The 25,647-nt window shown below is 38.2% G+C and overlaps 3 protein-coding genes across 15 annotated transcripts in view; 1 reads left to right on the top strand and 2 right to left on the bottom strand.

The window, feature by feature from the left end:
- The window catches only part of LOC142972460 (serine/threonine-protein kinase tousled-like 2), a 36,074-nt gene extending 18,467 nt beyond the window's left edge, over positions 1 to 17,607 (bottom strand). For 3 of the 8 annotated variants that reach the window (XM_076113605.1, XM_076113606.1, XM_076113608.1), the window contains exons 1-2: positions 8,330 to 8,840; positions 5,127 to 5,212 (exon numbers count right to left, since the gene is read on the bottom strand). In XM_076113605.1, coding sequence (XP_075969720.1) covers positions 5,127 to 5,212; positions 8,330 to 8,402 — 159 coding nt within the window. In that variant the 5' untranslated portion in view covers positions 8,403 to 8,840. Of the gene's footprint in view, positions 1 to 5,126; positions 5,213 to 8,329; positions 8,841 to 14,687; positions 14,745 to 17,178 lie in introns of those variants that run through there. The other 5 variants (XM_076113607.1, XM_076113609.1, XM_076113611.1 and 2 more) reach the window with 5 other exon arrangements.
- Positions 17,608 to 18,175: 568 nt separating this feature from the next.
- LOC142972445 (late secretory pathway protein AVL9 homolog) lies at positions 18,176 to 22,513 on the top strand. The gene is made up of 7 exons (XM_076113565.1): positions 18,176 to 18,384; positions 18,618 to 18,815; positions 19,284 to 19,500; positions 19,630 to 19,819; positions 19,925 to 20,655; positions 20,784 to 20,967; positions 21,068 to 22,513. Exons 1-7 carry the CDS (start codon positions 18,316 to 18,318, stop codon positions 21,393 to 21,395), a joined length of 1,917 nt encoding a protein of 638 aa, XP_075969680.1. The 5' UTR covers positions 18,176 to 18,315; the 3' UTR covers positions 21,396 to 22,513.
- The window catches only part of Arms (Ankyrin repeat-rich membrane spanning), a 39,345-nt gene continuing 36,204 nt past the window's right edge, over positions 22,507 to 25,647 (bottom strand). For all 6 annotated transcript variants that reach the window (XM_076113560.1, XM_076113563.1, XM_076113562.1 and 3 more), the window contains one exon: positions 22,507 to 23,851. In XM_076113560.1, coding sequence (XP_075969675.1) covers positions 22,929 to 23,851 — 923 coding nt within the window. In that variant the 3' untranslated portion in view covers positions 22,507 to 22,928. The remainder of the gene's footprint in view (positions 23,852 to 25,647) is intronic.

Raw genomic sequence — 25,647 nt, 5'->3', positions numbered from 1 at the left:
CACGCGATCAATGCGCTCAATGTAAACCAGCCTATTAGAAAACGTCTCCCCACTATTATTTCTGCTTGCCTTTTACAATAGGCACCTTCATCGACTATTAAATCAATACATACAGCAGGTATAATAATTTTACTCAAATAAAGTTAAATTCATAGTGATCTGAATGTAGCTAGCTAAGTACGTTGGAAATGATAAGCTAATCAAAATGTATGCAAGGTAAGATACTGTAATCACCTATCGAATTTGACAAGTATTAGGTATATTGGGTTGCTACCAGGTAGCGAAATGTTTTTAGGTCGATAAGTCACAAATGTATATTGCCGAGAAACTATTTATATTCCCGTCCGCCATTTTGTCGTTGAATGACGAAATGGCACATTCATGACAAGCAAAACAGATTGAATCAGACAAGTATTATGAATAACTAAGTAGGTACCTACCTATATAAACTGATATGAATCGAGTGCCTAAAGAACGTTAAATTTTCTGTTATTGATTATAAAATTCAAATATCAAGTTTTAAAACAAACAGTATTTTAAGTTTACTGATTACTCACTCCAAATCTTTCCGGTGAGCAACAAAGAGAACGTGATCAATAACACAGATCATTTGAATAACAAATATAACAAAACAACGAACAAAACCGATGCCCTAGCGCGGCCAAATGACGCGTCAATAAGACGAGCCAGGGGGAGCGAAGTGAGGGCGGGTGCACGGACGGAGACGAGACACATAATAGAATTACATATGTACAAGTTCTACAACATCACTTGGTTGGGCGAGACGACGGTGTGTGCACACACGTCATGATGTTGCCGCCGCTGCCGCACCGAAAGCGGGGCGGCGGCAGCGGGGCAGGTGGGCATGCTTACTGGAGCTGCCACATTATCAGAGATCACGTGATCGACTCGTTGCATGTCAACATCTACTCACCCGCCGACTGGTGCCGCACTGATATTTATATCTTTATACGGTTATATACGTAACTGTTCAAAGAAAATACGTGGCTAATGATATTAATGACTATCTCCGTTATTGTCAGCCTAGGAACGCCTTCAACTACTATTTAATAATCATGCTCCTAATCAAAGGTAGAAAACTAACCACAACTATAGTCTATAAATCGCACATTCAGTTAACCGAGTCTCATTGGGTTAAATGGAATGTGATAAACAACAATAGTAATATGTACCTATACTAAATTCATATTACTGTATGTAAGCTGTCCCGAGAAAATTGGCTTGCATGAATATTTTTTGTTCAAGCCAGATTTCACGTGTTTTTTCTTCTTTACTTATAAGGTAATGCTACTGAATCAATTACTGATATTAATTAAGAGATTTCAATGAATCATTCTATGACAGAGCTTTTCGTACAAAACGGCAAGCACTCTGAAAATGGTACATTCATCGATACAAAAGCAACAGCTAACGACGACATCGTTCTTGGTGCTACTAATACTGATAATCTGACTTACTGAGTCTAACCAGAGCGCAGGAAATGTGAGAACAAAAGAATCGTTTCGAAAACAACATTGCATTCACTTCTGATTTAACAAAGACATTCCTATACAATTCTTTGATAAAATACTTACGGATGTTCACTACTGTAATACGGTAGATTTACATTGCTTATGTGTTAGTAATTACAGCTTACGGCAGAGATGATATCAAATCCACAACGGTATACTGCGAATTTATGACGTACCAAGACTTAATCACCACTCAAATTACGATTAAGATTTACGATACTATGATCTCATTGACGCAAACTTGAACCCTCGTACTTTTTATGTTATACTCAGCTTTGTTGGATTCAAATCGTAAAATCGTATTTATTGACTTTCAACAACATCTTTAAAAATAAAACTTAATATGGTAGTGAGCGTAAAAGTAGAGCCGTAAAAACGACGTTATGAAGAGCAATGTCAAATGAGCACCAGCTGCAATATCAAAATTTAAAGAGAGATCTATAAAAACAGAACTTAAACTATGATCCTTATTACGGGGCCTGAAATTTGATTATAATCCTGAGATTTTCGCATTTTAAGCGGGGTGAAATCATCGGTCTGCTATATCGATACTCCCAACATTGTCTGGGTATTGAGACTGGTTTGTGACATCCAAATTCCCTTAAGCACAGTCTTACATGGATAGGTTCATCGCAGTAGTTTATTAGCAATTCGGAAAGAGTAGATGTAAAAAAAGACGATAGAGGTCAGGGTCACAGAAGAAAGTAGCGACCTTATTCATTTAGTGCTCTACTATTTTTTGATCTTTCATCATCACTAACGAGTTAATATCTTCATCGTCAAGTAATATTATTGGAAAAACAATAAAATTTTGCACCATCGGCAACGTTATTATGCGAAAAGTAATGTGTCGACAAAAAAACACTAGGCTAACTTTTTTACTACAATTCTTGACTTAACATTTGTATATTTAATTTCTTTCTATTTCAGAGAAGACTATGACGTTAAAAATCTATTTATTTTGTAAATCATCATTTGTATCATATCAACGCACGTTGTTTTTAAAAGAGTAAGTATGGTAAACACGACGACACGTCAATTTCGCAAGTTATGTAAGGTGCCATGTTATGACGTTATCGACCGAGTCTAGCGATAACGTTTACAGTTTGACTTTCAGGCGGTCCCAGGCCGAAACCTAGTAACAGTGCTTAGCTTGACTTTACAGATTACCTTGGATTTTACGTTCAGGACCAGGCCTTACAAATTACCTATGGCTATTGGCTATAATAACCAATCATCACTGACAAAGTCGGGCAGTTTTAGTAGCTGTATTAATTTCATAGTAAATTGGTAAGCAAACAAAAACCCAATAATAGGGCAAACAAAAACAAAATACATGTTTTAGTTTGACACGTGTAAAAACGAAAATCAATAGATCCATAAATATAAATAATACCTACCTACTGACACGTGTACAATAAAGTGTGGCCAATGTTTTGGGCTACGTTTCTCGAAACAGGCATGGGAGAACGAAATGTTCGCAACAAACATGGCGGCGCGAGTGGCAAATGTTTCAAGGTTAAAAAGTAAGAATTATAATTAGCAAGTCTTATAACGATTTATTTTAGGTTTTAAATATTTAATGAAACTACTCAATTATATTTCTACGTTTGTAATCTAAACTTTTTTATATGTTGGTGATGATGACGAGAAAATACTAATGATTGATGTCGTTAATTTCAGTAATTGATTAATTTAAAATGCAATATCAAAGCCGTTTATCGATTCCCTAATTATTTTTATTAATGAAGATCATTGCTGATGCGATAATTACAATAAATAAATGACTTGAGGTCATATATATTATATTTTTTGATAACGATTTTTAAAGTACGATGAAATTGTTATCACAATTAATAGGTATGTTATAGTAGCAGCTTGCTTATTAAAACCTGAAGTTATCGCGTTATTGTAATGTTGAGTAGATTGCCTATGACCGATTGGTAATGTATACGGGATAGCCGATTTCGAGATATTAATTTCCTTCCCATCTTAAAATCCCTCATAACGTGAGGAGACCCTTGCCCAGCAGTGGGACATTCATGGATAACATTTATTCTAATTATCTTAAAAAAAAATTGCCAACAACTTAGTAACTTGCCCGACGTAACTATGCATAGGATCAACAAATAATCTACATACCATCCAGTATAAAATCTGACATTTCGGTAAAACCTTTAAAAATTGATATACTACCGTAAATTCGAAAAATAAATCCGTACAAGAATTTGTCTTAAGTAGATCTCAAGACCTAAAGAAGTAAGAATAACCTCTCAAGCGCCCGGCCACCGTGTCACGGTTGAATGTGCTACCCCCGTCAAGCGTCCCGCCACCGTGGTACGGCAAAACGATCTTACATTTAAAAAACGTAGAAAAGAAATACTAAAACTATCTTTATCCCTTTCAAACATATTTGACATTGAAGCTGATGAAACGAGACGACGATCTAATGCACACACTTGAATAAGTGGTTGATATAGGCCAGAGAGCACCATAAATAACATCTGACCCAACGACATGTTCCTATATGACCAATATTGTAAATACTTTTTTTAACTAATTTTAAAGATTTGAGTATATTTTACAGTTGGATTTTAATGTCATTATTCATTAACTACACGATAAGACCTTTCGTCATATTATTTTTTTTGCCTAAAAATATTTATTAGACTTTCTTCAAACACATGCCTAAAGCACACAATATTCAGATTAAACCGACTGTTGTGCTAGCACTATCAAATATTATTTGTGGTTTATTGTTTTAATCTATAGCAAATTTTATGTAGATTTCAAATATATAAGGTATGTCTAGGGTGTTAGTATTAAAATATGACGGAATCGGCGCTTAAACGCCAACCGCCAATTCAATTTCGCGCGCCATTTTTGGCCCGGACGCTTAACGGTATATTTGAATTTTGACGTTGGGGCGCTCGAGAGGATAAGCATGGAGAGCGTGCACGAGAGGAGCTCGTTCTGTACAGTAACAACTGCATATGGTGTAGTCAAAGAATGGATTAGGTACTAGGTAAATCCTAAATCCTTCAATTAATGTTTATGCATCTACGTACATTTATTTTTGTCAGTCTTGTTTGCTACACAACCTTTTACTTGATATTCAATATTGCTTGTATACCTAAGAAAACTACAGAAATCTTATTGAGACTCATTTTCTTCATTGTTAGAGTGAAAAACAGGTAATAGCTGTACATAGTTCAAGGTTATGTTTTCAATTATTTTGGTAGGAAAATTTTAATCTAATACACACTATGGACTCTAATTAACCGACTATAAACAAACTGATAAGTGCTATCTCTCTTCAAAATGTTTTAAAACGACAAAATTGATATGATGCTAAAACGCCATGTTACTTCGACTATCTCAAATTTAAAAGTTTAACAGATGACGTATGACGTTAGGGGGAATTGAATACAAGATTCGGACTGGAAAGAAACCGTTTAATATTAGCGTTGCTCTACGATCTACGACCCTGAAGTCAAATTGTCTTTTGTTTCTACGCGAAGTGGGTTTGATGACAATTTATCTCCGCTTAAGACTTTTGAGCAAATTTGAGTTAAGAACAGGTGTAAGACTGACCTTGGCGCCTAGGAAGCGCGCTTCCAGCAGCTCCTGCTTGCGAGGATCCAGCGCCGCTTGGAAGTGCTCCATCTTGACGCCAGCACCTGTTAAAGACGATGCACGTTATAACATCGTTGCCATCGTTTATTCAGATCGGTTAAAACATCTGATATTTTCCCGTCATGGTTTGGGAACTGACTCTAGCCACGATAGAAAGGACTGATCACATGAAGTCATAGGCTGTCAATTAGAGGTTAATTACATAGTAGGTATAATGAATACAGAATATTTTACAAATATTGCTAGGGAATGACCAGCACGCTTCACACGAAATTTTCTGAAGGGATGTTAGATTAAACCTGGCATAGTGACATGTTACTAGAAAGACAGAAAACGCAAGGTGGTTTATACTCGATCGAACTCGAATGGTCGCAGCATAAGATTACGACATAACGGGAGAATTTTTAATAAAGGATTTCATACAAGTTGTCTAGTCAGCTAGTTATTAATATTTTAAGTACGACTCGACCACGAACGTTCTGGAACGACCTTTGTGTTCGTATCAAAACTGCCAGTCGGTGAGTCGATGCGCTCCACCAATGAGCAGCCTACAGCAAGTGCGCATCAACGTTCTGACTCGATAACTAGATCGATTACATTGCTACTCCTCTCAGTGAGAACCTAACTAAGACATTAAAAATATATTATTAGTCGCTGCTGTTTATTGTAACCTAGCTTCTCATATTACTAACACAAAACGTACTATTGTTACAAGAAAAATATTGTAAATGGCTACACGTTACAAGATTCGAGATCATAAAATCTCAAGCCAAAAGTCGAACCTGTTTGGTCATTGAATGCATACGTTTAGTTATGGTAGGAAAGTAGAGTGCGATTTAGCATGAATCAATTCACGTCAATGAAAGTTACTTTTAACTGATTTTTCTGGTTTCGCGCTAACGGTTAATATTATGAGAAACAATAGTGAATGGATATCGTAGCGCGATCTGATCTGATACGGTTGTAAGTACGTACTTAAAATAACGTTATGTGGTCCATATACGACCAATTTAGATAACAGCGAACCCACGGACCCATGGAAGTGGTTATGTCACCGCATCCTTTGAACAAGTGCGTACTCGTTATGTTATTGATATGGTGCATTATTGAATCAATTGTACGTTGTAAATTATTTATGTTGTAATTAATTAGCAGAAATGTATGCATAAAATAACTAAAATAGATTGATGTATTCAGGAGATGTTGCAAAAAGTGATCTTTTTGTTAAAGAATAGCTGAGGTGGGGTAGAGGTCGGAGGGGGGCAGGGTTTTGGCGCAGTATCTGGAGCAGACAGTCGAGTTGCGAGAAGTTAGGTACAGTTATTTATATAGATACGTATGTATGTTCAATGTACATATCGATCGCCTCCCCGGGCCACTCGCCACTATGATCTCACCTCCATCCTTTGCGACTCCCTTCCCCCCGACGCCTCTTTCCCTACCGCATAACCCCAGAGGCCTTTAACGAATGTCGTTGCCAAGTGAAAAGTGTAACTGATTCATTGATTTAAAAAAAAATGGTGCCGAAGCAGGTAGAAAAGGCCGAATTCGTCTACTTTAAACCTGTGTTAAAAAGATGCAATGGGCGAGAGACTTTGCAATAATTTGCAAATAAAAATAAATGGTTCTTTGTATGGACGACCGGATACAGATCGTGTGGACTGTGGGAACAGACAAAGCACACTACCACGTCCACCCTTGCCTAACGGTAACATATTATAGTTACAATCATGTCTGTCAAAATGAACAATTATTATCTGCATTGACTGTCCAGACTACAGATCCGATTTATTTAGATGAGGATTGCCTAAAAAACGGAATTTAAAATTAACTCCGTCCAGGTAACAACAACAAATTTTCCGTTTGAGTGCAAAAGAAAGAGTTCACGTAATCTATAATAGAGTTGTTACAGATTATGAGATAAAGAGTTATATAATTCTATTTTCTTGGACTAGGTCAATAAATACTTATTGTTTCTCAAACACCCTAAAATCCTGAAAATACTTGAATGCTGCTCTACTACAAGATTCGCCCATCGAAAGATAAGCTTACATTGTAAGGAGATTACGATCTGCTGATAATGTTATAAATATAATAAATACTCTGTCTCACATTAAATATGGCAACAATTGCTTGTAACCTTAACTTGTATATTTTGTTATACCTATCCAAGTACTAGCAGGCTTCTAACCACTGACGAAAAAAAACACGTTTATTATTTAGTGGCCAGATAATAATTACGTAATATAATCAGCAGAGGATAGATTACCTAGTTGTTGTGTATTTACGTTTATCATATCTACATCTTAAGATGGACAATTTTCTTTGTAAACCACTGCAAATTAAAGAATTTATACCTACAATCCGTAATAATATAGTATTGCAAATTCTAGACCAAATCTAGTAAGTGCCTCAATAAAAGAGAATCAAAACTATACTACGTATGCCATTCATTTATACCACAAAATCATCCTACTTAAAGAGGTATCAATGGAATAAAACATTAAACAAAGTTGTTGATGAACATAAACAAATCAGCAGATTATATCAACCTAATGACTAACATCAAAAATATGTAAGTATTGGAGATTTAACAGTTATTTTGAATGAAAATAGAAAATTAGAGAGTGTGTCAAATGCACTAGAATTCACGGAGACGCTACAGCTGATCGCCTATTTATGTCAACAGTGTAGCAGTCAATAATTGAAATTGTTCGTGTGTTCAATAATCAAGTGTCACTATTGATAGTTTGTGACCACTGTTATAATAATCTATTGAAACAAGTGAGGAGTAAATATACATCATTCTAAAACAAGGAACAAACTAGGGGTACACCTACCATAAGTAAACCGGTCTTACTAATTTGGACAAAATCGTGAAATGATGTCCCTAATTACAATTTGTTTAGAGTTATGATAAAGTTACCTCATTGAGTTCGTTTACAAACTACAAAAATATAACATCGAGACGCTTGGATTGTTAGTTACTTTTGTATGTTATCAGATAGTACAGCGAAAAAAACGTTCAGAAGGCCTAATATCGTTTGCAGGAGGACACAATCATATAGCCACGTAATGTATAAACGTGATGGTGTTGTGGTCCTCGAGCCCACGAGCGAGCCGCAGACGGCTCGCAGCCGTCACTGCATGCAGACACCCACCCTTGCAGCGGGAGTTGCGGCGGCCGCGCTCGTTCGGTCGATCGCTCATCGCGAACGACTCTTTGAAATGCATCTTCCGACACCGCTCCGCACTCCATCCACATTCACGTGTATCATCGGCACGCCAATACACAATCCACTCACTGTCACCAACAACACGTCACGGTACCGATGAAATTCAAACCGACGGCGCTGGGCGCTCGTCACCCACCGTGATACGCACTCGGAACGTGCCGCATTTTCAATTTCAACACATCGACGACAACACTGAACGTTTCGTAGGCACGGACCAATGCGACAGTCGGCCTCGGGCGCGGACTGGCGCGCGATGCGAACGGCCGTCGCCGCCGCCTCCGCCGCGAGACCGGACCTCGCGTCTCGGGGGCGAGGATGCGGGAATCGGCTTCGGCGCAATACCCGTCACGAAAATAATAGGAACAGCGAGTGCACCTCAGAGGCGCGACGCGACGCGGTCGGTGCGAGCGAGACGCGGATAAACACCAGACTGTTTACTTACGGTGTTCGAGCGCGGGGCTGCGTGGCGGGGCGAGGGGCAATCGCCTGCAATCCGCACGCTGCAATTACTGCTTTGTACTACACAATTTCATCCTAACTCGAACGAGATCAAATACAATATGATCATATATGCACCAATTTGCTCTAGAACAGCTCTAATTAACATATTTATGTTACATTAAAAGTTTTTACCTGAAAGACGTGACTAATTCCATTTCAGGCACCTGTAATCGTAACTCTTACATCGAATATATTTATCGAAAGCAAGTCCAAATAGCACAAATACTTAAGAATGGATTCCTTACAGGTAAACAGAAAAAAAATCGCTTAGTTATGGTCAAAATAAAGTAGAAAAATAGGAATGATGGTGTTGGTTGTAGACCTATACAATTTGAAAAGAATTTCTTCAAATAATATTTTTCATCAATTATTTTTTGTTTAAAATACCTACATTGATAATGTAAAAAGTGGGTTGTCAGTCTTTTCAATTATTACTATGTAAAAATATAACAAGTAGGTAATTTAACTTAACCATTTACATAGGTACATAAAATTAATAATGAAACTTGAAATTCATGCTATACCTGATAATCAGCTAAACGACCTTTTGACGTTGATTTGAACTACTTTTATTGTGCCACACCTGTGCGATACATTGTCATATTTAGGTACCTAACTTAGTTCGATAAAATGAGAGAGCAACTGACTGATTACAGAGTAGTAAAAGGCGCATCTGCGCGATGATTTCATTTGGCTAGTGCGTTGTGCCTGTGCGTGATGTAAAGTGGAGCAAGAGCTTGACTTGACGATCAATCGACCAGCTATGCTGGGTGTGCATCGAGCGGTGGTGACTGCATTCCGACGCCCCTGCCCCCTGCCTGCGGGCCGCCAGCCCTCACCCCCCGTCCTTCCGGCGCTCGTCACGTGACGCGGCGATTAGCCGCCGAGTGCGCCACCGCGACCGAAATAGAGTGTGCACATACAAAATCTCGTATCTCGTTCAAGTCGACTAAACGTATCTAAACTCTCACGCCTTCATTCTATCCGAACATTGCTTATGCCTAGTTGTAGGCGGACGTCCGTCGTCAGCTGCCAACATCATCATATGCGCCAGTAAAAAAAATATTACGACACTTAAGTCCCTGAAGGACTATTGTTAGACGTCTTATCACTTACATTCCTAATCTACCTAAAGAGTAGGCTATGCCGGTTCAGATTCTTCATGGAGAATACTAAACCCTCTGATGGCTTTTATCTCCACGGGCAACAGATTAAATACTCCATTTCGCTTTATTTTGAACAGAGTTGTGTAATCGTATTTAACAACAAGAAAAAGACGACAGGATCAATACGGGCTGCAAAATGTACACGTGATCGCGCCACTATACATATAAATCCCTCCCACAACGGGTGCCCCCTAAACACCCAGCTCTCCCTTCCGCCTATGTCGACACTAAATATTTTTTTTTCTGTCGGTCCAATATTCGAAACGTCATTGCCGACATCAACGTATAAAAATACATACAATTAAAGTAACAAAAATAATAATACATAAGACTTATGAGTATTTACCACAAGTGGTAATGAAACGAAGTTGAATCAAAGAGTGTACAAGTTGACAAACGCTGCGTGAAACCAGTTCCCGTGGGCGAAAGGCGACGCGTACGTAGCCTATTACCGCCGTGCCGCCGCACCACCCGACCCGCCCCGAATAACACGGTTGCCATTTGCCCAGTTTACATCAACTCTACACTTAACACCGCCAATACGCTGCGAACACAATTCATTCTTTGTCGGCTTCAAGATTAATAAAAAAAAGTTTTCATCCCTTAAACTTCATTGAGCTTTGACCGACATTTCATATCAAAAGTAGCTGTTATGATTTTTGACTGTCAAGGTCGATAAAACACATAAAGCCAAGTTTGAATTTCATATTATACTTTGATATATTAAATACTTTATAGCAAATAAATTTTGATTCGTAAAACTAAACAAGAAACGTCTAAGATGAATTTTTAAGTTTTGGCTCAGGCGTGACGTCGATTTAGGGTAAGTCACTTAACACAAAGGGCTGATCGCCAGCCGCTTATCAGTCGAGTGCGATCGATAAGTTTGTGTTCATCAGGAACATTTTGTACTTCAACACGCACTAGTTATGGTGCGTCATTTACTTATTTTGTCTTTTTAAAACTTCTCACGTTGGTCTTACTGTAATACTTATTATAGCTCTTACTGACAATTGTAAGAAATTTCAGTGTCCAATCATTATGTTTTAATTACCCGTAAAAATGTATGTTTTTGGAGATTATGGATGACATGTGATATAAAAACATAAATGTAAAAAAGAGTGCCAAGTTCAATACAAAACCTATGCTTGGCTGTGATGGGCTTCGCCGCAAAAGAATGGAGATCTAAATATTAGTGCTAAGTTAACTTTTCAGGCCAAATATCCTGTGGGTTGAATGGTTTTTCGTTAAAAACGATAGGTCTAATACGCGCAAGTTGAAGAAATTGACGTTAAAGCAAGTCTTTATACTGCTCCGCTTAATCTCGCAATCTGGTGAGGTCTCGTGCCCAAACCACAAAACGTGGAACGAATATCGATCTTGCGAGATCAAGATTGCATTTCTTAGTCAATACTAGCCACGATAGCGATGAGTTGATGATTTCCTATTTTGGCGGAAACTAGTTTCGTCTTTAATTGTTCTTTCGTCTCCAATCGTGGTGATAACTAATACCGGAGTACGTGTCCACATGCTAGTACAAATTAATATTTTAATACGAATTTCGGTAGCTCTACCTGCCTGTATCTATACTCGCTTTCACCTAAACTGCTTGACAGATTTGACGCAGTTTGTCCCCACTCTTCGTAAAAATTTGGCAAGGCCTAAGTACAAGCTTGGTTTGTCATTAAATGAAGCACTGATATATTTAGTTCTAAGCATATAAATGAAGACTTTAAAATTGGCAGCTCATGGGCTACTTGTTTTACAAAAATCACCCACACGAACTATAAAGATAACCCAGTTATAAATAAAATTTAAAGTATATCGCACCCCCGGTGCAATACTGTCACTTATGCAAAAATTTAGTTTCTCAGGAGAAGCTTTTAAATAATTGACACCTCACACAACAATGACTTTAATAAGATATCTATAGATTTGAATTTTTTTACAAAAGTGACAGTGTTGCACCGGGGGTGCGATATGTAGGTAACTAGGTACCTACCTTTAGAAATTAACATTTACAAGCTTGAGCAAATACTGAAGGACAAGTAGTTCGCATCATGATTTTAAAGTCTGTTGGCATAACATTCATCATAACAACGGAACGCAGTAATTATAATGCCGCACAACTTTCTATTGGCAAGTCAACCTCAGTTGTAGTTTCTTTGAAATCCAGACCACTTTTTTTAGTTAGTCCAATGAAAAAGTGGTATATTCAGTCGACAGAATTGGTGGCGGCATCGATGCGCCGCGCAGTATTTGCAACGGATGCAGCGAAATGAACAGTTCATTGACCTCAAGCAGACCGGGTTTCACTCGTATAGCAGCGCCCAGTTCAGTGGCCCTATTATGAGTTACCACTTTATCATCATGCTTACGTTCTAGCTGTTTTAAGAATACACAATTTCAAAATAACCATGCCAAACATTATAACCTTGAAACAGAATGCCGCTACGAGCGCTCTTAGATCTTGCTTACATGCGTGACTTAGCGCTTAACAATATTTACTCAAGTGTATAAGTGTTTATATTGTAATGTAATGATAATCATTATTAATTATGTGACTCTCACTATTTTGTAGAAAATTACAATAATTCTTGTTTAATAGCTAGTACCATGCAAAGTAACAAAATCATTATTTGCACATAATACGAATCGACTCAACATCAATGTCAGTTCGCAGTTCATTCTATCCTTTTCATTATGTTGCGTAGTCGTGTAGATAGTGCTAGCGTGAGCGAGTTAACATGAGATTTAAATTAGAATGGATTGTGAATAAGTTTGGCGGGTGCAGTGCAACTCAACGCCACATTCACACTGCGAATTAATCGTAAACGCAAAGGTAAACGTGGCAACAACGCAGACGCCATTCGTTTATTTTAAGATAGGCGCCATTGCTTGGTGCAAACAAACTGCTCTCGCTAGAGCTAGACTAACGATATGACAGTTCTCGTAGTCCAAAAATACTTTACTATTACAATTTACAGCACACGCCAATTTTAAATTGGATTTGTTTACCCTAGGGTCAACATTTAGTCGTGTTTCATCCGCTGCCTACTGTGGAATAAAAGTGATGAAAAATTCAGAAGAAAATGAGTTATGGGCTTAGGTTTGTCTCTACCTAGTTCGTCACAAATCGTCAAGGTCACCGAAGCGCGCATGTGCGGTGGCTCGAGTGTTAAAGATTTTTCATGTTCTTCTTAAAAACAATCTCTATAAAATGTTAAATGTCAACTTTGAGAAAACAAAATGGTTGTAATAGCTCACTCACTTCTTAATTGACTTCCTCAACTGATTTTTCCGATAAATACCTATTCAATTTTAGGGTGTCATACACAAATATCATTTTAAATATGTTCAATAAACAACAATACCTTTGTATTTATTACATTTTATTTAGCTCTAAGCATCTGTATTTAAAGGCAGTCATTAGTTTAAGTATGTGCAGTAGGAGGTGGGTGTCGGCTCCGACATCGATCCACGTCTTATGTACACCTTTTTACATACTTCCTCGCGTCCTATGTGGGGATTCAACCGCGATGCGTCAACCGATGCAAGGCACATGCACCTCGCGCCGCGCCCCTCCGCTCCTACCCCACCCGTGCACACGTAACTGCCGGCCGCACAGACAGATCTCGCCAGAGACATCGCACCTATACTTGATATTGTCTTATTGAATCGCTTTATACACTCTAACCTTGAAGAGATGACCTTTTATGTGTATGGAGAGATACCTACTAATTTATTTGCACATGTGCAATATTGCTTTACGTAGAGACTTCACAGAAATAATTTAGATGTTACATTCGCAATAACATCTTTTGCGTTCAAGCTTTATTGATCGTCTACACCTACGTCATCAGGTGTATAGGTAGCAAAATTTGTAACTACGAGAATGAAGCGAGTAAATTAAACATGACGGCAGGCAATGGCATTGAAAACTTTCATTTTAAATGGCAGCGGTCTGCAGTGCACATCAAGAAGCGGTTCCTTAGTTCTAGGGGTGAATGACACTTTATGATCTCATTTGGCACTGCGTTAGGCTTAGCTGGTTTACTTTGAATCAGACAAGATTACGTAGAGTTATAATACATGGACGGACCGATGATTCTTAACTGAATCAGTATTTACCGCAGTCAATCACGATTAAACATGTAGGTATCATAATAGTTAGCGCAATAAGTAAAGGTAAAGAGGTAACATATTAAATCTGCCGCCGGTCGTATGTATCTGTAAAAGGCGCGGTAGCGTATTCGTCGGGCCAGACTGGAATGACCTCGAGTCCTTATTGATCTGGTGACTGCTCGTCTATGACGTCATCGTCACGTGACCCCCCCTAGTAGCTACTTTACACGTAAGTACATACACTTGTATTTTAAAAACACATAACAATTTCGTTTTCAGCCAATGACACAAAAACACTTGCCAAAACGCTTCCGGATTTATTAAAAAGATTTTACGTAGGTACCTACCTATTATTTAGCATGGTATCTTAACTTATGAAAAACAAGCCCTAGCCCCTCCCTCAGGAAGACCCTTGTTCAACATTGGGTCCATAATTGGTTAAATTTATATTTTACTTATTTATATTTTAAACAGTTATAATATGAACTCACTTGGGTACAACACCTTTTCCGTCATGCCTGCGGATCTATATAGCACTCCTTCGAATCCTGTAAAAAAAAGAAAAATTCGCTTAAAACAGGTTTCATTGGCCAACAGCAACAGGTGTAAATGATAATTAAAATATTTGCTGTACATTAAAACCAGTCTGCCTTTAAAACATTAATGATAACCAACTTATTATACCTACACTGAAGTGTGTCAGTATCACACTTAAATGTCTATTATATGTTGCTACTATAATGAATGTGCCGAGAAGATGCGTCACATTAACTTTGTAGACCTAAAGCATACCGAACTGTAAAATTCCATTTATTTTTAACTTCAAGTGTCACTATATTCGTCTTGTTTTTAATGGAAAATATCGCTAGCTAACTACCTAGCTGGCGAATGAAACTTATTAGAGCGGTATTTTATCGGTTTAATACATTCCACATTAACGTGTACAACCTACCGTTTACTTTTCGAATATATAATTTGAATAGAGTCGTATGTCTCTGTCTTACCTATCCGCAAGGCGTAATGTATGAAAGAAGCGCAAAGAGCAGCGAATATAATACTGTCCTCAGGGAATAACGGAATAGAGCAGGTATGGAACACGAGCGGAGCGTGTGCACACTTCACAAATAAAACATCGAACTCACTCGTTCGGAGCGTTTCGAAGGTCAACTATGACTTCCAGAATTCAGAGACGTTTTATAAAGAAGCTATGCTTTGTCTCTACGTAATTCGCATTTACGTAACATAATATCGGAGATTTCCCCATCATAACATTGAAATTAATCTCCGTCTTATCAATCCATAGTCAGAAAAACAGTACTACAATTATTATAAATTGAAGGTATTATTTGTCAGCTACAGAGTAGCTGAACTACCTTAACCTAAATTTGGCTACACGATAGATTTTTATTTCAGGAAACATCATCCAATATTATCACAAAAACAAAAATCACGCTCGCGACACCTCGGACAAAAGCTAGGTAGTATATTTTTTATATGTTAATGTAATCGTTCTCGCGGCTTAGACACGAGACAGAAAGAAACTTGCTCCTGCTACGGTGGCTACGCGTATTATTTTACGCAATGCTACAGAGCGATGTCGCTGTAGTCGTGTATTCGTGTCATACATGGACATCGTCGGCTTGACGTCGCTTTTTATGGTATATGGAGTCTTCAAATTACATAGCTTGTTTCTACTGTTTATACTGGGTTCCAATGTATGGACATAACATTAGGAATGCAAAAAAGAGTCCTCAGCTTAAATTACAACTTTCACTTATTATGAAAGTATTTAGATAATAAAGTTCATCCGCAACACAATACAAACAATGCTCAAAAGACCTATTAATCCTTTACAATTGCCTTTCTGAAAGCAAATGTGTCACTGTTGGGTGTATGTATGACATCATTATAATTGTCAATCAATAAGTTTAGTTTATGATACTTTGAATACCAATGTAACATAATGGCAAGGAACAAGAATAATCAGAGAAAACATAAGAAAATTAATATGCCTAATGATTTTATCAACCTATTCAAAAATAAGAAGTATGGCCTTAACTTACTGTAGAATTATAACAAAAGGAAAAGTTTGTAGAAATTTTAAATACTTTGAATCAATCATCACCTGGTATTAATATAACAAGTGTATGACTAGTAGTTATGATTTATGTTTGACTACTAATATTATTAAGATATAATGTTCGATTGATGAAACCAAAATGAATCAATATTGAGGATAAATATGTGTCAGTTTAAGTTCCAAAACTTCTTTACAGCATTCTCTTCTATCATCTACAAAAAATATTGGAACCCATCTTGTTATGTCTCACTGATACACCTGACAGTTAAAATACCACATTTTATAAGATTTATGAGGTAACATACTTAAATATTATATCTAACTACATTTCAAAGTGATTTATTGGCTATATTATGATGTTCAGTTAAATTTTATCAATAAATATGTTATAAAGTTGGTTCACAATGTGGTTTATTGGGGACCCACAGTCATGCCAGTAATTCAAGAGTTTAAGTTTTGATGTCTAATGAAAGTAGGAAATAAATGAGAACAAATACTGTGAATAATGTTCATGATAGGCAACACTGGCAACTGAATTCAAGATTGTTTACAAAAATACCACTCCAAAAATGTAAACAATAACAACAAAAGTACGATGTTTAGTAGGTTTTATAAATTATGTTTGTAGTTACCAAAAGAAAGTTCAAGATTGGGTCACAGAGTTAATCACTGTTAGCAACAAATTGATCAAGAATATTGTTGTCAGGGCTAAATGTCAGATGAACATTTACAATTGAATAAGTTTTGAAAATATAAAGTTAATCAGTATTCCGTCCTTTGATCCTCAACAGATTAGTTAATATTCTAGGCACAATTACATTAATTTATACTATTTAACATTCTACAAAGAAAAATCACAAGTAAATAATGCAATGATCAGAAGTAAAGTAAATAGTTCTAACCTTAGAGACGAAGTAAAGTCCAACCATGTTACAGCAACTACAAGAATGTTCACTTAAAAATTCCACCGTTACGTATTTATTGTGATCACAATCACACAATTTATTTTATTACAAAACCAAAAGTTTCACAGCACCAAGTACGAAAATGGCGACGAAATTTAAACTGAAATAATCCAAAATTACAACAGTACTAGTTTATTCACAGATATATAGTTATTTAAAATACATTAGAGATTTAAAAACACTCATTCACAAATCGATTTCATCAAAAGATGAACTGATAAATCACAAAATAATTACTACTTTGTGGTTAAAAATAAACTTTATAGCCTAACTATAGATCTACAATCACTCTACGATTATTTTTCTTCAAATTTGCAACCATAATGTTTCATCTTGTTTTCATTTCCGACTTGCGATATATGACATGCAAGAGAAATTGTTAAACAGCCAAGTTTATCGATATCTAGATCTTTGTTGGGGTCACTCTAGCAGTTCAATTCTGCAACAAATTATAACAGCTGTTTGTAGAGCTTTGGTAAACACCTGTGTTGCACACTCAAGTAGGTTATGAAATGCTCTTTCCTGCTTTTCTCTGCAAATATAATTAATACGGTTTGTTTTTGTTAAACTATTACAAGCTACTTTTAATATACAGTTTATTTGCTATTTTCATGATACCTATATACCTTTTATAATTTGAAGTAGATAGTCTATGTAGCTTATAAGTACATTAATATCGACTAATTGACTAATCCCGCGAGAATCTTAAGTTTTATAATTTAATTTTCTCGCGATACTAAATATCATTTCTATTGATATTAGATAATTATTTATGTAACTAGATTATGGTTATTTATTTATACGCAAAAGATTTTCAAAAGTACAATGTGACCCAAAATTAGTTGTATAATGTTACCCAAATTTCTTCTTGCTCCGTCAGAGCTCTAATGCTAAATCATGAGAGTTTTATTATCTGTTAATCAAAATAAAAAAACGTCACATCGAAACGTCACTGATGTCAAATCTATGGGGTGCAAAAGGACAAGAATTGAAATACGTGATGTAAAACTCAATAAATAATACAAATTTCAATATGATATTTGAAATGAACTGAAATGTGAATAAACAATCATAATGTCGGTTATAAACGAGCCTGTTCTTAACATCATAGTGGTGGGATTCCATCATAAAAAAGGATGCCAAGTAAGTAGGCGTCATTACTTTCATCAATCGATAAAATGATTTTGAAAAAAGTAAGTGGAGAAAGCAGCTGTAGTTTCGAAATCTTCGAAAATTAATATTTATTAATGTTCTGTTCTAAACAACGAACCATATATTAGTAATTTGTCGTAATTATTAAATTACGTGGTACAGTGTAGGTGTATTGTTGTTAGATCTTTCGGCTTTAACTATAATAATAATCAATTGTATTTTAGGTGGAACATTGCTATCCTGAGCTAGTACCTGGACAGCCAACAGAACTGCCAGCAGCATGGCGACATTTACCTGCATTGGCTCTACCAGATGGCTCTCACAATTATTTGTCTGATACTATATTTTTCAATCTACCTGGGTTAACTGAACCTGCGCACACAGTATACGGAGTATCATGTTTCAGACAAATTCCTGTAGAGGTAAAATAATTGACTATTATTTGCTTTAACTAACTTGATCTCAAGAATAAAAATGAACAATACAGGATATTACACATTCTTGTTGCCAAATGCCTTTTGTATCACTTCTTTAGTTTTTGTAGTAAAGCCTAACCATAAAACTGTAATGTTATGTGTTAATAATAAAAAAGGATGATTCAAATTTGCTTTGTTAATTATTCTAATAACAGTTACATTACTGTAAAAAACCAACAACTAATTAAAATGCCAAGAATTGTACAGTTTGCAGTTAATTAGCAGTGTCTATTTTATTGAGCATTATATCAACAACTTAATTTAAACCTGGCAATAGGCTATTTAGTGCCCAAATAAAAGTGTGTTATGTTGACATAGACAATAGATAAAGAGTGAAAGATTAGCCTTTGAAATGGTTGGTTTTTCAATGCATCTCATCATTTTTAAAAGTGAATAAAATGAATGGTTTTTCAGCAAGTAGTGCAGAAAACGGAGGACATGACACGCAGCTCAGTACAAAAAAGTGTATGTGTTGTGTGTCGAGCGCCATTGTTTGGTCGTCTGGCAGTCAAGTTGGAGCTGGTGGTGCGAGCTTGGTTTTTACAAGGCGACTTTTCACAAACAAAATTGCTTGAAGATGCCTACAATCATTTAAATAGTTGTCCAGTTCAAATGGATCAAATAGTTGAAGGTATGTTGTATTTAATCTGAATCTTTTATGATTACTCTTGCATGTAATTTAAATTTTGAAAGTATTTAAATAAATAAATAATATTTATACCTATAGACAGAAAATAATTTGATTCCAATAACTTTTCAGGGTTATCAGTTCAGAGATTAGTAGAAAATTGGAGGCACAAAGCATTGTTATTGTTTAAATTGATGTTGTTGAGGCGTAAAGTTCTTATCTATGGTGCTCCGGCTGGGCCGCTATCTAATGCTCTATTGACACTTGTATCTTTATTACCACATTGTTTAGAAAGTGGTCTATCACGTGCTGCAAATGTTGTGTAAGTAATTTTGTGTGGATTAAATAATTTCCAATATTAATTGCAGTTGGATTTATTGATGCTTTATTGTGCATAAATATAATAATAAGACATATCTGTTTTTAGTCTATCCCGGCCATTGTCACCCGTTCCTGCTGTGATAACTGATAACAGAAATCAGGATATTACAGATTGCACTGCAGAAATAGCACAAGAAACAATTGGAAATTTACACAATGGCACCAGCCAAATTGAGGAACTGTCACCTAAAGAGACGGGCAATTTGTTAGAAGAAAAAGATCGTGTCAGTCGGCAGAGTTTTGATGAGACTTTACTGACAGATGTTGTAGATAGGCAAGATATATCAGGCACGAGGGAAAAGTGCCATAGTATTGGAGAGAAATGTAAACCTCAAAAAGGTTTAACAGAAGCACAGCAAAGCCCAACCATGGCCAGAGACATGAGTGTAGATGGCTTACATAATCTCATTGGACAAATCGACCAAACTGAATGTGGCATTCCTCTTCCTTTATTCGAAGATGGCTATCTCTGCCTCCCATATTTATCTCTACAGTACCTAGATCTTTTGTCTGATCCTGCTGTGAAAGGGTTTGTTGTCGGAGCATCTAATGTGTTATTCAAACAAAAGAGACAGCTATTTGACGTATTAGTAGAGTTGAATGAAATGAGAATAGAAACGGCCGACATGGCGTTAAGGCGGCAGTTAGCTCTAGGCACGGAGGATTTGCGCTTTGCCGACCATGTAGTACGTCACGGTCCCACACAGGGCGACGCGTGGATAAGGGAACAGTTCGCAAGTTACTTAATTTATCTTCTAAGAACATCTCTGCTACCAGGTAACTTTTTCCCTCTGGGTAACATTGAAATTTTTTACATTTCTTATTTTATTAGCCGACACGATTGTGTCATCGTTATTATTCGTATTTACATCATCACATAATGCAACCGCTCATTCTGTTTACAGAAGGCAGCCGCGAGATCGACTCGTACAATTCTCAATTTATGATCGCCTTCAAATTAACTCCTGCGTATCAGCAGTGGTCGGAGGCCACAAACAACGGAGAAATAGAAGCCTTCCTAAATCTGATGCCTTTACATCCCTTCTCCGGTCAGCTGTCCGTCGCCGACATGAAGTTGAAGTTCGCTCAGTGAGTGTTTATTACCTAACGTATTATTACTAGATTAATCTTTCACAATGTCGTATATCCGGCGTGAGCCGACTGACCGCGAGTGTGTGTGTGTGTGCAGCACGATGTCGACGACGGAGGGCGGGCGCAAGGTGACGGCGGCGGTGGCCAGCACGGGGCGCGCGGTGGCCACGACGTCGCGCGCGGTGGGCGGCGCGCTGTCGCAGGCGCGCGGCGCGCTGTCGGGCTGGTGGAGCGCGCTCACGGCGCCGCCCGCCGCCGCGCCCGGCGACAAGCCCGAAGACGCCGAGGACGCCGCCGAGCGCCTGGAGCGCCTCGAGCGCCTCGACCTCGACAACAGGAGCGAGCCGCGCCCCGACTCCCCCGAGCCGCCCGATAAATCGATCGAGGACGGCACCGTCAATCTCAGTAAAATAAGAGTCATATAGGTATCGCGCGTGGCGGTCGAAATCCCGTCGTCGAGTCTTTCCGGTCGAGTCTGTGGAACGCTCGTTACGATCGAGAAGCTGATTGTGATCGAATCTTTCCTGCGCAATGTAAATATCGATTCTCATCGGAGCGAAAGATATTATAAATACTTTGGAGATTATTCTTGCATAATTTAATCGATCGGTGAATTTCGTATGTATTTCGTGTTGCACAAAGTTGCTTTTATTGTGTATAGTAAGAAAGTAACTCGTGTTATTCCCTAGTTGTAAACGAGCAGTAGTGACTTACATCTTTTGTAAAAACTATAATAGCCACTTACAACGAAACGTCTATTATTATCTATAATAGTGTATTGTTTCCTATAAAATTTTATTACCATAATACGCCGCAACAATGTTGAAATCCAATAAAAATCATTTATAATTTTGTTTTGATAATTTAAAATTTATTGGTGTTTTTATTAAATATTTATTTGAACATTCCTATTTTTTATTATGAAGAGTTAGATATAACGTCATTTTCTAGGCTTAATAGCAATGAATATGAACAATACAAACATTAGGCACAATTAACGAGGCTATTCCTGAGATTATTTCCAGTTATATAGTTTGTATTAATTCTTTTGCACATCCCATAACTATTCTTCATATTTTATTTTGTTTGTAAGTTTTAACCCAATGTATATATCGGCAACTGTAGATACCAGTGTAATGCTGGAGTATAATGTATACCTAGTTTGTGATCTCTAAAATTTAGTTTGTCGTTGATATTAAATTAGCATTATTGCTTGTCCCGGCAATAAAATTATGTTTGATTTGTTTAATATTATTGTAGATAAAGAAATCCAAAATAAATGAGCTGTATCCATCTCATTTATTTCTTAATCAAATGTTTATTGATGTTATCTGAATAATGCTCTCTATTGTGTCTCATTATCCAAATGATTAATTAATGAAAATGTCTGGGAGCAATCATCCATTTTTACTAATGATGTAAGATTGAATGTGATTACTTGCCAATAATATTGTAAACAATAAAGTATTACGTGACATGCACACTACGATCATCTTTTGTTTTGTAGTTGTTTATGTAAAAGGTAAATAATGTTAATAGCGAATTATGGTTTTATTTATTATCTCAGCAAACATCATTAAGTAGGATAATTCACGATCCTAGTTCATCGGGAACAAATATTCATGAGATGAAATTAAGTCATTACATTACACAGTGATAAGGTCAATCGTTACAATTAAATGCAGTATATTTGTCAAGGAACTAATTTTTAACAACAATGTCAATCTATGCCGCCGGTTCGGATGGTGTCTGTCATTTCATCTAAATTATTTTCCTAACTACAGTAAAATTAGGCCAAGCCCACGAAAAGATAAGCTTCCAATCGGATACACCGACCCGAAGGTCTCTCTCCCGAGCGACGCGGACGCCTCGAACCGTCGTCGACGCAAATCAAAACTAGCGAGCGGCGCGCCCGCCGAGCTAGCTGCGAAAGCGGTCTTCGGACGAGACGAGCCGAGTCACACCGCCGAGTCGGGCTCGTCCCACGGCCACGGCGGGCCCGAGTCCAGCGCGTCCTGGCGCCACAGCGCGCGCGCGCCGTCCGACGTGCCGTGCGCCAGCAGCCGCAGGTTGTAGGGCTCGATCATGTCGCCCAGCGACGCGCCGCTGTCCTCGCGCCGCGCCGCCCGCGCGCCGCCCTCCGCGCGCTTGTCGGCCGGCAGCAGGTCGAAGGCGGCGCCCGCGTCCCGCGGCGACTCCAGCTCCGTCACGTCCGAGCGCGGCGACAGCTCCGCGCTCGCCGTCGCGTCGCCGGGGCTCGGCGAGCCGCCCTCGGCGCCCGCCAGCGTCGAGTCCGAGGGCGGCGACGGCGAGGCCGGGCGGCCCGGGCGCGGCGCGGCCGGCGCGGGCTCGGGCGGCGACACGAGCGGCGCGGACTCGTCGTCGCTGGGCTCGTCGCGCGGCGGACTGCGCTCGCGGGAGCCGCCGCCGCGCGACATGATCTTGTCCCGCAGGCGCGACAGGCGCTCGGCGGAGCTCACTTTGCGCAGGATCTCGGCGGTGCGGCGCAGGCCCCGCAGCTTGAGGTCGACGATGGGCGATCCGGTGCGCGTGGAGTCCTCCACGGACCGCGAGCGCGTGGCCAGCGGCGCCGCGTCGGGCGCGTCCTCGGGCGCCACGAGCAGGGACGAGGGCCGACTGCGCGGGGCGGCGGGCGCGGCCGCTCGCGGTCTCGCGCTGAACGTGATCTGTCCGTCGGAATCTGAATCCTCCTCGTTCTCCACGTTAAAGGTGACGGCCGGCGGGTCGCCGGGCACGCGACGCGAGCGGAACGAGCCCCCACCTTTGAGTATAGAGGGATCGCGACGTAGCATCCGCGGGCTCCCCGCCGGGGTGGCGCTCGCGGAGGCCGGTAACCGCAGCTGCAGCGTGCTCTCCTCGTCTGAAATAGATACTACGGTTATCAACTCGGCGAATTGGAATCGTTTGTGCGAGATCCGGTTCGGGAGCGGAGATCTGGAGTGGCGGGTACGGTGACGGGAGAATGGAGCGGGTCGGATCCCGAGCGAGTCGTCCACGGTTAAACCTAAAAAATAACGGGAGCTAGAAATCAAACTACGTTCTGTAACTGTTGTATATTTATTTTTATGTAAATAGTGAAAACTTTACTACTAGAAGAAGGAATGATACATGTGGTCGGAACTAGTAGTTAAAGGGACCTCCGGCTCCCAACTCTAATATCACAATTGAAATACCTTAAGCTTACAATGTTTAAATCTCTATCTACTGAATGTAATTGCTACAGTCTCTAGGGCTATCGATATGTAAAGAATTATTATAATAACAATGTTATAACAGTCACTACATAGGTTACAACAATGAACGATTTCGGATTAAAATTATAATTTAAGTATATTATACCTACGTTCACAAAAATATTACATAATATTTTGCTGTAAAATTTTATACACATTGAATTTTTATTTTACATGACACAACCTCTAAACACTAAAAAAATTATCTTGTATAGTATGTATTTTCATGGCACCACAGGCTAGACTTATCACATTCTATTAACAATCAGAAAACTGGAATAATAATATAATAAATTATAATTCGGATTGGAGTTGCGCGAATGCGCGCGTATTTGACTAAAATCGCACGCACTTGCACGTTTTACATCCCAGACAGTTGGTTTGCTTAATAGACTTAAAAGAGGGAGCGCGCGATCGTTTGCACTTAATTATTTATATAAATGGGGACTAAAAATCGTCAAAGATATTTTCTGGGATTTTTTTCAGGAAGGATTGTATTATTTATTGCATATTTTTATGAAGCAACTGCACAACACTACTTTAAAGCATGATGCGCGTACAAACAGCCAGACAGACAAACAAATAAAAAATTTAAAAGCCTTCAATTATGACCCTAATATTCACATTTTGTAATAAATATAATCTTCAATCAAACACTTGTTTAATACAAGTGGTGGCCGGCACCAATTTATTAACAAAGAAACTCAACTGTTTGTTAATAAAATGTGATGAGTAGTATAACGATGTATGAATAATGGAGTATAAAATACACAGCCTATAAATACTAATATTAAAATGGCATGTTGTATTGGAATGTTAAGTTAAGAAATAAATATTCATTTAACTGACAGCTGTATCCTAAACCATATTTCTGAATATTGTGTATTTGTGCTGTGTGCAGTTTATATTATATCTGTTTAGAAATGCTTTTCGTAAATTTGTTTCAAATAACATTAGTAATACAGGAGCATAAATAATGATTTCAATAAATTAAAAGTTTGTGTACAGCTACTAATGAAGCATAATCAATCAAGCAACATTCGATTTGTTCATACAAATTCATTTCTATACTATATTCGAATAAATAATACTAAAATTAATCTAATAAACATAGTGAGAAATAAGCAATACTTTCAATTACATTTATTGCCTTAGTTGAGGGCAAAAACATTCACATTTTTGTGTTACAATCATTGTAATCACATTTTATTTTGACAGTCAATATAATAGCGTCAAATATGTTAACTGGCTTCAAGTGCGAATACAGTGACGAATGCGAGAGCAAAACATAAAACAAAATGTATACAAACTAATATGTACAATCACATACATTGAGGCATCAACTTTTTGTACTGGAAAGATGCGTGTTAGCAGACTAAGTAAAACTTTGCCACATTAATAAATAAGTACATAAATGCGCTAT

The sequence above is a fragment of the Anticarsia gemmatalis genome, chromosome 4 (assembly GCF_050436995.1).
Source record: "Anticarsia gemmatalis isolate Benzon Research Colony breed Stoneville strain chromosome 4, ilAntGemm2 primary, whole genome shotgun sequence".
In the NCBI taxonomy this organism is placed as follows: domain Eukaryota; kingdom Metazoa; phylum Arthropoda; class Insecta; order Lepidoptera; family Erebidae; genus Anticarsia; species Anticarsia gemmatalis.
Note: the sequence above shows the minus strand (reverse complement) of the source record. Positions and strands in the feature narration are given on the sequence as shown.